The sequence below is a fragment of the Pyxicephalus adspersus genome, chromosome 2 (assembly GCF_032062135.1).
Source record: "Pyxicephalus adspersus chromosome 2, UCB_Pads_2.0, whole genome shotgun sequence".
Lineage (NCBI taxonomy): Eukaryota > Metazoa > Chordata > Amphibia > Anura > Pyxicephalidae > Pyxicephalus > Pyxicephalus adspersus.
The window spans coordinates 116,822,240-116,835,170 of record NC_092859.1 but is presented as its reverse complement, the minus strand read 5'-3'; the positions used below and the strand labels follow the sequence as shown (position 1 = coordinate 116,835,170).

General features: G+C 34.3%; 1 protein-coding gene across 5 annotated transcripts in view; it reads left to right on the top strand.

The window, feature by feature from the left end:
• The window catches only part of LOC140324291 (zinc finger protein 592-like), a 19,126-nt gene extending 15,360 nt beyond the window's left edge, over window positions 1-3,766 (top strand). For 3 of the 5 annotated variants that reach the window (XM_072402045.1, XM_072402046.1, XM_072402043.1), the window contains exons 5-7: window positions 1,076-1,254; window positions 2,101-2,277; window positions 3,437-3,766. In XM_072402045.1, coding sequence (XP_072258146.1) covers window positions 1,076-1,254; window positions 2,101-2,277; window positions 3,437-3,713 — 633 coding nt within the window. In that variant the 3' untranslated portion in view covers window positions 3,714-3,766. The remainder of the gene's footprint in view (window positions 1-1,075; window positions 1,255-2,100; window positions 2,278-3,436) is intronic. The other 2 variants (XM_072402044.1, XM_072402042.1) reach the window with 1 other exon arrangement.
• Window positions 3,767-12,931: the final 9,165 nt, after the last annotated feature.

Genomic DNA, 12,931 nt, shown 5'->3' with positions numbered 1-12,931 from the left:
GGAGGTGTTTTAGAATAATATAGTACTTTACAATATACAGAGTTATTGCTTTTTCAGTATTTTCAGTATTTTTGATTTGTTTATGTAGTCATGTTTAAGCTGATTTTTGTGTTTTTTCCTTTAATTTTATTAAAAGTATTTTTTTTTTTTACATGATTGTGTGTTTCAAACATTTTTTATATTCATATTATCTACTAGACCCTTGTTCGGACATATTTCTGTAAGTTACAGGTCTACAATTTAAAAAAAAAGTTTCATGAAAAACAGTGGAACACTTTTGGTACAGAAATCTAGACCTCAGTGTAACGCTCAGGTGGTTAAACAGTATTATTATTATTATTATTATTATTATTATTATTAAACAGGATTTATATAGCACCAACATATTACGCAGTGCCGTACATTTATTAGGGGTTGCAAATGACAGACAGATACTGACACAGGAGGAGGTGAGGACCCTGCCCCAAAGAGCTTACAATCTAGGAGGTGGGGAAAGTACCACACAATAGGAGGGGAGATATGGAATGGTGGGTAAAAAAATGGGTTTTGAGTGCTCTTTCAAATGAGCAGGGGCAAATAGGACTAGGAAGACCATTCCAGAGAGTCGGGGCAGCTCCAGGAAAGTCTTGGAGCCCCGTGTGTATGAAGGGAAAGATGCTTCTCAGCAGCACACATTGGTCACATAGCACGAAAAATTAAACAATAACAAACCATCAACAAATTGCCGCTTGCCCAGGCCCCATTGCACCTAATATATGTTTGTCCCTTGAAGCTAGTGGGTGTTTTCCAGGATCCCAGGCAGAGGGACTTGTCTAGTGCTGCTTTAAGTTTTTTTTTAGTTGAAAAATAAACAAAAAAAAAATACAAATTATGTAATTTACTAGTGAGTATAAAAAATGTTTTGTTTTTTTTTGTTTCTTTTGTTTGTTTTTTTTAACGTAGCATTATTACCCCTAGCTTTGGTCATTCCTTATTGAATTGTTTGGCTTTTTTCTGTACAATTGGCATATATTAACCTTTTATAAATTCATTCTTATATTTAATAGACTTTCTGTTTTATTTATTTCTTTTGTAGACCTGCCAAGTGTGCCAGATGATGCTCCCAAATAAATGTAGCTATGGGGCTCACCAACGCATTCATACTCACAAATCTCCATATTGCTGCCCAGAATGCGGTGTTCTTTGTAGATCAGCCTATTTCCAGACCCATGTTAAAGAGAACTGCCTACACTATACACGCAAAGTGGCATTTCGGTAAGTGTGACACCATTCATTCGGTAGCATGCATTTTTACTTACTATTGTACATTTTAACACCCACAGACATTAAGAAAAAGATAACACAGCAGTCATCCTTTATCCGTAGAAATCTCCAAGCTGCACATCTTTCAATGTGTTAATTTTAAGGTCTCATTGTCATTGTGTGCTTAAATGCTGGACATAACAAGAAATGCATTGTTTTCAATGAGCCCACTTACAACAACAAATAGCATCTTGTATGTGCTGGTATGTTGCTTTAAGCACAGCACAATGCGCTTTAACACTGTCAGGAAATCATAGTTTACCGTCTGCTGTGAAGAAAAAAAAAAAAAGAATGAAAGTATAGAAGTCACTTTAGATGACTGCTGTAATTCTGCCACTGAGGTCATTGTCACCAGTATTAGTTGCCATAGGGACAGTTTTAGCAAAGAACACATTTTGGTTGTCACTTGGTAAGCTGAGGGCTAACATTTTCCTCTGTAATTAGGGACATAAAAAGAAAAAGACCGCAATATATTGTCAAAGGTAGATATAACATATAAATCTCGTCTGCTTATCACAACTACAATGTGTTAATTAATAAAACCATATTCACAAGCTCGTCCTATAAGTATTTATGGACCTTACTGCTCTCTCTGCATCTTCCATGGCTTTCTATAGGATACATCTAACCCATTCTGCATGTACTAATGACTTCAGCACCTTATTACCAATGTTTATCACTTTGTATGCAAGACACAGCCCTTCCATAAAGAGAATTCTGAAAAGTGTTCACCCTATGAATGTTTAATTGGAAAACTGAAATATTTCTGTCGGTTGCTAATGTTGAATGTCTTAACAGGTGTATCCACTGTGGGGTGGTATTCATGTCACTAGGGATGCTGAAGGCTCACATCCAGGACAAACATTGCGAGGTTTTCCACAAGTGCTCCTTCTGTCCCATGGCATTCAAGAGCACAGAAAGCACGACTGCTCACATCACTGCCCAACATCCCACTGCCAGCCACAAAAATGCACAGTATGTTGTTGTTTTATGTTTTTTTATATTTATATATAATATATATTATATAATATAATTTTATATAATATTTTATTTTTCTACCAAAAGTGGTCAACCAACCACCTACCATTCCATTATTTCCTCCATAAATATAGCAAGTTTTATGCAATCCGGTCGCTATTAGTAGGAGTTACTATTTTTTGATATTGGCGTTCTGTATCCCCTCCATTGGCTGCATATTGTGCAGTCAGGCCAGCAAGAAAATTTCCAAGTTTAAACATTATTAACTGTAGATCATTATTGTGTGTTATGGTTTCTTTTTGGAAATGAGGTCTCCTGTGTGGTTGGGTCAGAATTTATCCAGCACAAGGATTAAAAGTTAATTGATATTCTTTAACTATTCTCTAGCTTTAGTAGAACAGTTTGATGTGTAATACAAAAACACAGAATTGTAGAGGGTGATCTTGGGAGAAATTAATGCATGAAAATCTTATCTATCTGCCTACAATATATGTTCAATTATTAGTTGGCTGCATTCAGCTGAACATAATTTATAATAATAAAGATATGTTGTTGCTTATCTAAGAAACTTGGTAGGTTCTAACAAGTGTTAGTAAAATACTCCAGCATTTATAGACACACAGGTAACTCCATCCCATCAATACATATAAAAAGAGTGTAGAAAGTCAAATGTTAATTGTCCAAAAACTTGGACAGGTAACACAATCCGTGCTACTGAATTTATGTGATGGAGTTACCTATGTGGTTATAAATTCCAGACTATATAACTGAGACACATTAGAATGGAAGAAATTGCTTTAATAGGCATCAAAACATATTCAATATTACAGAACAAGTCCTGTTAAATTTAACTAAGTACTACTAGTTATATCAAGACCTTGATAAACGCGAACCTTCTCAGATGTCCGTCCGTTTTTATATTGTAATTCGCTTTGATGGTGATGAAGCTGGTCCTATGGTATAATAGAAATGGAACATTCCAGCGCTCAGATCATTACCAGAGAAACTGTGAACAATAAATGTGTGGCATGTCTATTTCTGTAATTCTACAGAGCCTCCGCATTGCTTTCCTTTCGAATGATTCAGCACTGTAATTTACTATTTTCTTATTGTTCATAGTGTGCGCTAAAATGGAGTTCTTTTTCTTGTATCACAGGATAATCTATAAGTGTTCTTGTGAAACTGTATTCAATAAGAAGAGACTTTTGCACCAACATTTCTACCAGAATACAAACACTCTTCTAGTGAGCGTGTTCAAGTGTCCCGAATGTCAGCTGGCCTATATGCAGAAACAGCTGCTAGTGCAGCATCTCAAGGTGAGCCATAAAGGCACAGCATGCAAATGGAAAAAAATGCTTTTACGTGTAACTTGCTATTGGTATTTAAACTTGTGTAGATCAAGTTGTTGGCGACACTGTTCATATGGTTCATAGGCATAAGTGACAGAAACAAAAATGTTTCTCCTTTTTGTAGTAAAGCTGTAGTCAGCTGTCAATTATTTCAGAAAGTTTGGAGGTTAAGTAATACCTATTAATGGCAATGATGTAACAACAATTGCAAGCTTTAAAGATGCTTAGTTGTCAGGTTATATACAAAATTGAAAGTTACCGTATTTTTCGGACTATAAGACGCACTTTTTCTTCCCCAAAACTGGGGGGGAAAGTGGGTGCGTCTTATAGGCCGGAGCGTCTTATAGTCCGAAAAATACGGTAGTTCTGAAACCCATAAATATATTTGTATACACAATTACAAAAATATGGTGAATTTGAAGGCCTTTGCTGAGAAGAGGTCAAAGCCTCTGCCAATGAATACATTTACCAAAAAAAGTAACAAAACAGGTGCAACCCATTTCACAGCATAGGTTACAGCAAAAGTGATTCTAAGATTAGGAAACTTCAGATCACTGAAGGAAAGGCTGGAATGGAAATGTTAATTCATATGAAAATTCTAGAATCTGGCCTTAATAGGGAAAGGAATTTTCTCTATGCCACTATGATGTTAGTTAAATTCCTCACCCCTGACATTACCGCCTGTTTTTTTCCCCTAAGTCTTTGAATTAAAGTATATGGTTATTCAAAGAGACTCCCACTGACGTGCCAAACATTTAACAGATTTCCTATATCTTAGCCAGTATATCCTATTACAATAACTATATTTTTTTTTTTTTTACTTCTTTGGTCTATAGAGATTTCAAAAGACTTTCACTCAGAGTGCAAATTGTGCATAGACTTTTAATTAATGAACTTGATAATGCTCCTAAACTCTGATCACTGTTTAAATTGGCAAAACCTTTAACACTAAAGTGTGACAAAAAATTTAATTGCAAAGGCAATTCAATACAACAAGTGAAATAAGATAAAACAAACCGAGAAACCTGTAGGGCACAATTATGACAACGGAGACAAAAAATCAATGGCTAAACAATACTTGATAGCATACCAAGAAGTCAGAACAGTGAGGGTGCAAATCCATAGTACTGAACATTAATATAAGTCTTATAATCTCCTAGCTTTCAGGTCAACAGTCCTGCTGTATAGTTACATTATAGGTATAGTCAGGATGGGTCCAAGTGACGTCTGCAGTCTGGTGAGTTCAGGAACATATTCCAGTACAATAGGGTGGAGTTAAATTTCCTAGAAGGTAAATCGTCCAACGTTTATTTTTTTTTTTTTTTTCAATATTTTTATTTATTGCTACTCTTTGTAATAATAATTTTAATAAAAAAATATATAGAAAGGTACCCCCTAAACTGAAAGCTTTCTGTTTTTTTTTTTTTTTTCTTTTTGGAAGTCTAAAGTTCCAAATCAATTTATTTGTTTACTCGATGTGTAAGGATATAAATGGCACTTGTTTTAAAACCGGTTAAAGTATTTCTGGCTTTTAAAAATTTATTCTGCATCTAAGATAATCTTTCCAGAACAACTAATTTTGTACCATACATGTGAAGACAAATGACATTTTATTAGAAATGCAATGTAAACACTACCAGCCATTTAAATTCAATTAAAAGCTGAAATATAAGGGTCAGCATATAAGATCACAATTTCTACACTGTTTATTGTATGAAATCTTGTAGATATCCAAATATAAATCCACAATATGTCACCAGTGTGTGAGCCATGAGCATCAATGGGGTTTCACAGAATTTGCATAGTGAAGTCTTTATTCATTATTACCAACGTTAGTTAAGTATATAACGCCCAATATTCATAGGTCAAAAGGGACCTGCTTTTTTAATGCAGGCAAAATATCTTAAAAAAATATTTATTAAGCATTTTGATTTGAGATAGAATGTGAAAGTAAAGGTAATATCCCGGGTAAATAAGGTGCAAGGTAATTGGGTAGAAACAACGCTGTATGTATGTATGGTTCTGTGAACACCTGAACACAAAAGTAAAAGAGGACAATAAGAAATGCTATGGTCTCTAAGCTCTGCCCCTCCCAATATTCTTATGTTCCTATGTTTTTGAATATTGAAACCTATTTATATTTTGTTCTTAAATAAGTAGGTAGAGATATATACTTCCTTATTCGCAAACGTCTTTTTATTTTCTCCATCCATGATTATATATAGATCCATATTTATGTCATAGATGCATCATTTCATACTGTCATATATAAATACTTAGTATGGTATTTTATTCATTTTCCAACTCACTAAATATATGTGAAAATGTTTGGTTGGGAAATCAATATGGCTCTACAGAGGAGTAACACATCCTCCTACAGCCCTACGGAAAAATTTTATAGCCCCCATCACCTATAATCCTGTTTCACCAGACCTTGTTATAGTTCTCTACCCTACAATCCTGACTTTCATCTTTTAAAGAGGCCTATGTTGTGTGTTTTAAAAATTGAAGGGGTAGGTTACACTAAAAAAGCAAATGCACATGTTCTGGTATTGGGTTAGACTGTGAACACAAAATATATGTTCATACCACTGTTCCATTTTAGTATAACATTCCAGCAAATAAAAACTGTATAATAAAAGCACATTTAATACAAACCAGTCTCTCACATATGGTACAAGCTTATTTTGTAACTGGTTATTGCAGAACTTCTCACATGTTTAAGATGTCGGTAGATTGAAGTACTAGGTTGTGACACAATAGCAGGGTATTTACTGACAAATGCAATGGTTGTCATTTCCTTGTGCTGGAATATTAGAGAGTAAAAAATGTTACACTGGGGAGGGTCAGAAAACTGCCTATCTGAGAAATGAACATCTCTGAGGGACATAGGATTAATTGAGCTTTAGTGGCACCAGTAATAATTTTGGTACACTAGTGGATCAAAATATTTTTTCAGTAAAGTAGCATGTACACTTTAATGGTCCACTAAAAGTATGCCAGCTGCATCCTGTGACCTAACTACAATAGTCACAGACACACACACACACACACACACACACACACACATATAGATGTGTGTATGTGTATATATATATAAAACAAAAGGGTGGTTACTTGCTGGGTGGTGAGCCAAGCTAAAAGAGGCTGGGGAGAACACTGTGTGTGTGTGTGTGTGTGGGTGTATATATATATATATATATATATATATATATATATATATATATATATATATATATATACCTTTTGTCTTAAACACAAAAACGGGATGTTTTAGAATAAAACAAATACATGCTAGTTTTTACATATGTTTTTGTGAATGTGTTTTCCATGAATCTATATTGTCTGATATAAAACCAGACTTGCTGCTAAGTGGCACTGCACCTAACATGAGCATAAACGGTCCATACCTGAAGGTCTTTTGACCACGATGGGGTACGTTGGTCTGTACTGCATTAGCAAATAAGATGCAGGGCCAAAGTACCTCAGCCCTGTCAAAAACACCCTTGGGCCTGACAGAGTTAAAATTTGCAATATGTACCTATTTTTTTGCTGAGCCAAGTATTCCTCTGTTTACTTGCTTTAAATAATGGTTATAAAATTTAATGAAAAACAGAAATAATTGCTATTTATCTTGTTACCTTTACAAATTGGGGATTTTACTCTTGTCTTCTTGTGTTTTGATACAAATGGATCTGAGTATTTCTACCCTTTTATAACAATGTGCATATTAGAATAATGTACAGAGTAGACTGTCCTCGTGGATTTTCTGTTATGACAGCATCCTCACACTTGTTTAATCCTCTGGGGATTGTATGTATGCTTCAGATTGTTTTAAATAAAAAAAACTTTCAACAGGTGGCCTGACTGGCAGTCTATTTGTTATGTATTCATGTACAGATGACTCAAAAATATATTTACTTTTTTTTTTTTTTTTTTGATAAATGCACTGAACAGTACTGAATAGTTATGGATATAAAGTGAAATTCATGGTTTTAGTACACCTAAACTACAATAATCTTGTATCTGTTTTTAGGCTTTTACACCTAGGTGTCCATTTGGAAAGAATGAGTATAGTCACGTGTCCATCCATCTGTTGGAAGCTGCCGCTAGATGGTGCTGTCTGATGAACATCGATATCCAGACATATAAGAATGTAATATACCTCAAAAATTTCAAAAAATACAAAGTGTATTCTACAATATTTACAGTGTTTATCTCTTTCCCAGTATACTATACTTAGTGAAATACATTCACATAACATAGAAACTGACTATAATCACTATTCAACCCAAAAATGTTTTAATTAATTTAAAATCAAAGAGCGGGCGACCAAAGATTAACCCTTAAAAAGGAAGAAATGTGGTGGATATACAAATCAAATCATTTCAACCCAGGTTGGTTAAACAGAGATTATGATTTGTATTTTTCATTAATAATTATTAGGCAGAGATATGCAACACTATCAATATAGTATAGTAGACTTTGTTACTGTTTTGTAATGATTGAGGTATAATAGACTATGTGTGAACCTATCTGGTGATGTATCCTGGACAAACCCCATCTAGCAGTGGCAGCCAGTAGACGAATAGATACTTGACTGTTCAAATTAACCACCTCGAGAGTTTATATTTATTTTGAGGGGTTCTTCAAAAAGTTTCTGCATTTTTTTTTTTCACTTTATGTATCAAGAATTTCAAAAATAACATCACTTTTCTACATAGTCACCTTAATTGTGATGCATTATTTCTAACCACATAACACTCAACCAATTATTACTCCTCCTGCCCTCACTATTTCAAACAAAAATATAAAAGTGCAGAACCTTTTTAAAGACTCCTCATATGTGTGTATGTATATATTTTTGTATATTTATTTATATATATATATATATATATATATATATATATAGTCAAGAAACACTGCCGTAGAGTCATGACCATCCACTGAGACAGATATTCAAAATTCTTCACTTGGGCCCCATTGATTGGGCAAATGAAGAATCCATAAGACCAAAATATAGCATATACCATATAGCAACAAAATATAAATCTGTTACTAAGGAATGCTTCTTTCAAAGTTGTGGCTCAAAAGGCACTTTAACAAATATATTGTCAATGCCCCAGAATCTGTAGGTTTTGGTCTACTAATTAGTTTAGTGGGAAAATGATAAATAAAAAAAAAAGTTACTCTTAAATCTCACCTGTAGGTGTACTAAACACCAATTCAAAATTTTTTATAGCCGCCAAGCAGACTTTAGTTAAACCCTGTTGGTCCAGCACCTCCACTCTTTCCCAGATCCCAACACCCATTATGATACAGTGCTCAACTTTACAAAGACCCAAACTCCATGGCCTCTCTGTTAACTAAAGACTTTGGCAATTTTATACTACTATATAAAGGGCACTTTATGTACAGGACCTTGGTATGTGCCATGCAATATCTAGACCTAGCTCCATACCCATTTCCACTTAATTTACATTCCTCTCCTAAAATTTTGCTCCCATTTCTCTATATCTTTAACCTCACCAATTTATTTTCTTGCTCTACTTTTGTGTATTCACTTCATTTGATTTCCAGTACTGTGTATGGTTTTATAGGGACCCTTCTATCACTCTCACTAAATTTTCTCCCAATTTATCTTTATTTAATGGTACTTTTCTCATTTACCACTCCATTCCCTTTAACCAAGGCTTCAATTATATGCAACAAACCTTATCATAAGTGATTTTGCTGGTTCCCACCCATTTTTTTATGTTATGTCAACTGTTTACTGATATGCTATATATAATATAGGTATTTATATACATTACGTGCTCCACATTATTGGTTTGTTTCTCTATGCTGAAACATTTTCAATCAAAATTATTAAAATAAAATGAGAAATACATAAATAATTTTTTAAATGCTATACTTCAAACAAAAACACTCAATAGTGGGACTTTTAAGGCAAATTAGAATCTAGTATAAACCAATAAAACCTTTATTCAAGTGCAAAATAGCAAGAACAATGATAGTAGCAGCTGCATAAAAAATGTTGTTTGTTGTGTGAATGTGCGGAAAGCTGTATGGACAATCATAAGCATTTTCATCATTGTAGGTAATAATTGTTACACATATGATTCTTTGTTGAACTGAAAAATGTATACATTTTACTATATGTTTTGTTTATTTTTAAAGAGTTGAATATGTGTCCATTTATTGTGGATCTCCTGACATGTCCTGAAAAAGTGGTCACATTTGCCGTGAAACGCGTTGACTGATTTAACACCACTCTTGTTGGTGTCCACACAGGAGATTGGATGCACTATGTATACAAAATTTTTTATGCAGCTGCTACTATCGTTGTTGCTATTTTGTACTTGAATAAAGATTTTATTGGTTTATACTGGATTCTAATTGGCCTTAAAAGTCCCACTATTGTGTGTTTTTGTTCGAAGTATAGCTTGCATTAGGGATGTGTTCTTGCAAAAAGAATGATAGAGGAATTTGTACACTTTTTTACAAGTTTTTTTAAATACCGAAAGCCGCAATACAAATAATTAATAGCTGAGTTGATTTAAAAATTCTACATTAATCACTGTATACAGTGCAATATTTTTTAGTTTTGGAAATTTTGAGGAAAGATTACTCTTACATGTGCAAGAGTTACAACATTCCAGCATGGCCAATCAAAAATGGTGAAAACCTTAATTAGGAAGAGGATTGGGTGAAGATGGCGGCTCCCACAGCTAGGACAGGTGAGTGTAATTCAAAAGTTGCAAACAGGCAAAGAATTTTTTTTTCTATTGCAGAAAGGACTTTGCCTGTCCCTTCTGCAATCAAGAACCTGTCTACTCATAAATGTATTTTTAGTTCTCCCATACTTTTTTCGCTTGAAGCTTTTAGGGTTTTCTTCACTTCCTGTCTCGACAAGACATATTTTTCCATACAGAAATTAAAGGTATTTCTCAAAACAAAGCCTCTATATGCAGAAAAATCTGAATGGAGTGTTTATTCGTTATAATGTTGTCCAAAAAAATGTCTGAATATTGATAGACTTTTCTCTATCTTTTACCTTACCTCTATATTCACCTACAATTATTTCACAAGTCAATATATGTAATAAATGAATTCTAAATGAAGAATAACTTAACTTTTCCAAGACATTTAACTAATCTATTACAGTGATGCATCAACAGTATGGTTGTCCCTGCAGAATATACATCATGAGCATTTCAGAAAGAAAACATGATTTTGCTAGGCAAGTCTGTAACATGACAGAGAAAGAGCTCAGTGAAGCGAGGCAGAGAAGAGCCACACTGTCTATTGAACTGAGAGCCTTCTGTCCTATTGAACTTCTGGGAGATACAATCTTTTCTGCCCCCATTTCAGTCTGCTAGCTTTGCAGACTCCAGATGGCCTGCAAAAAGTGCATGCTACACATTTATTCATTAGATAGATTTTAGAATTAGGTTTTCTTTTCCATAGGTATACTGTTTTATTAATAATTAAATAAAAAAACTTGCGCAGGAGTCGCTCGTTCTTGGAACGTTTTTGTAATGTTTAAGAATGGAAATTACCATATGTAAAATCGTTATATTGCCAGTTAAACAAATGCCCACTGCAAAACTGCAGACCTTATCATTGTAGTATGCCCTTATTACCGTGGAATGAATGGTAATCAATACCTAGGTTAGGAATGATCACGAGTAACATGTAACTTTCCTAACAAGTTCTTAAATTAAACTCAGAGAGGTAAGAGGGTATCTTCTGACCGAGATGTGTTCAGAAATTTAGTGAGGGATTAGTTGGCATAAATACACTTGGTCTGTGTATGGTAGATTTGATTCTCTATACATAAAGACAAATTTGACACATATTTCAGAAACGGCTTCTAATAATAATATGTATTGTAATAATTCCAAAAGAACAAGTTTATAACAACATAATATTAAAAAATGGGTGTTACAACAAATTAATACTTGTGAGGCGTGATTGTCTCAGAAAGTGAGACCGAAGAGTGCGGCAATATGGTGTAAACAAAGTATCAGTTACATTGCAATGAATTACTTATATAGGCAGGTTTAAGTTTAGATAGTGGTGCCATGAATGGGTCTTTGGACCATGGCGTGCTGCAAATTATAGTAAATGGTAAGCTTACATGTTCTGTCAAAACATGTAATGACTTTCAAGGAACTACCTAAAATATGGCTACCTAAAGACATACTGTAAGTGAACAGAACTATGCAGCAGATGTTAAGGTTTTTAAGTATGGCGTTTTATGTTCCTTTTAATACATTTCTGTGTTACAGCTTATATTGTGGGAATAAAAGTAATTAATCAAGCTTCTTGATGTTCTCATGGCCTAATTTATTGGTCAAATGATAAGTAGAAGACTAGAAATGCAAGTCTGTTATTTTCAATTTTTTTAAACACAAACATTAATTTGTATTAATACTATACAATATGATCAGGTGCATCTCAAATCAATTTACAGTGAATATTGTGTCATATACAAAGGCAGCCCCAAGGGAAATCAAGGGTTGGTGCCTATCAACTATACAAATACTTCCTATATAATTAAAGTGCAAAACGATACGCATTTCGCCGACAGGCTTCTTCAGGGGTTATATTGAGATGGCAACACAACTTGTTAGATGACCAAATGTGATGCTGGGAGGTAAAAGAAGTTTCTTGAGTGGGAGTGATCTTTAAAGGAATATGCTCAAAATGAAGTGAAAAAAGTACGATGGTCCTATAACATGTCAGACAGTACACACATCAGCCCAGCAGCATGTGCTGTCCCACATGTTATAGGACCATCATTCCTATTTCACTTTCTCTTGAGCATATTCCCCTAAAGATCACTCCCACTCATGAAACTTCTGTTTCTTTCACCTCTCAGCATCACGTTTGGTCAGCTGATCATATTGTATATTATTAATACAAATTAATGTTTGCCGAAAAAAAAACTCAGCTGCCTTTTCTTCTTTTGGATGTCAACGTGTCAACAACACTCTATACATAATAACACTGTGAGGTACCATGGGGGTGCCCCTTCAGAGGACGGGTTCCTGACACCCTGTACCTACAGTAAGTTTTCAGCCTTCCATATTGAATTGCAATGGTGCTATTTATTCTAGAAGACTGAGCATATCCAGGCAGGGGGGGAGTGCTGGAGAGGAGGTGAGTATTACACCCAGATGTGCTCTGGCTTTACAAACACTGCTATTGCTGATCTCCTAATAAAAAGACCACAGCTTGAAAAGCTAAAATGTTCTATAGAGAGCACTGAAGGTAAGAAAAAAAAACCAAATAGG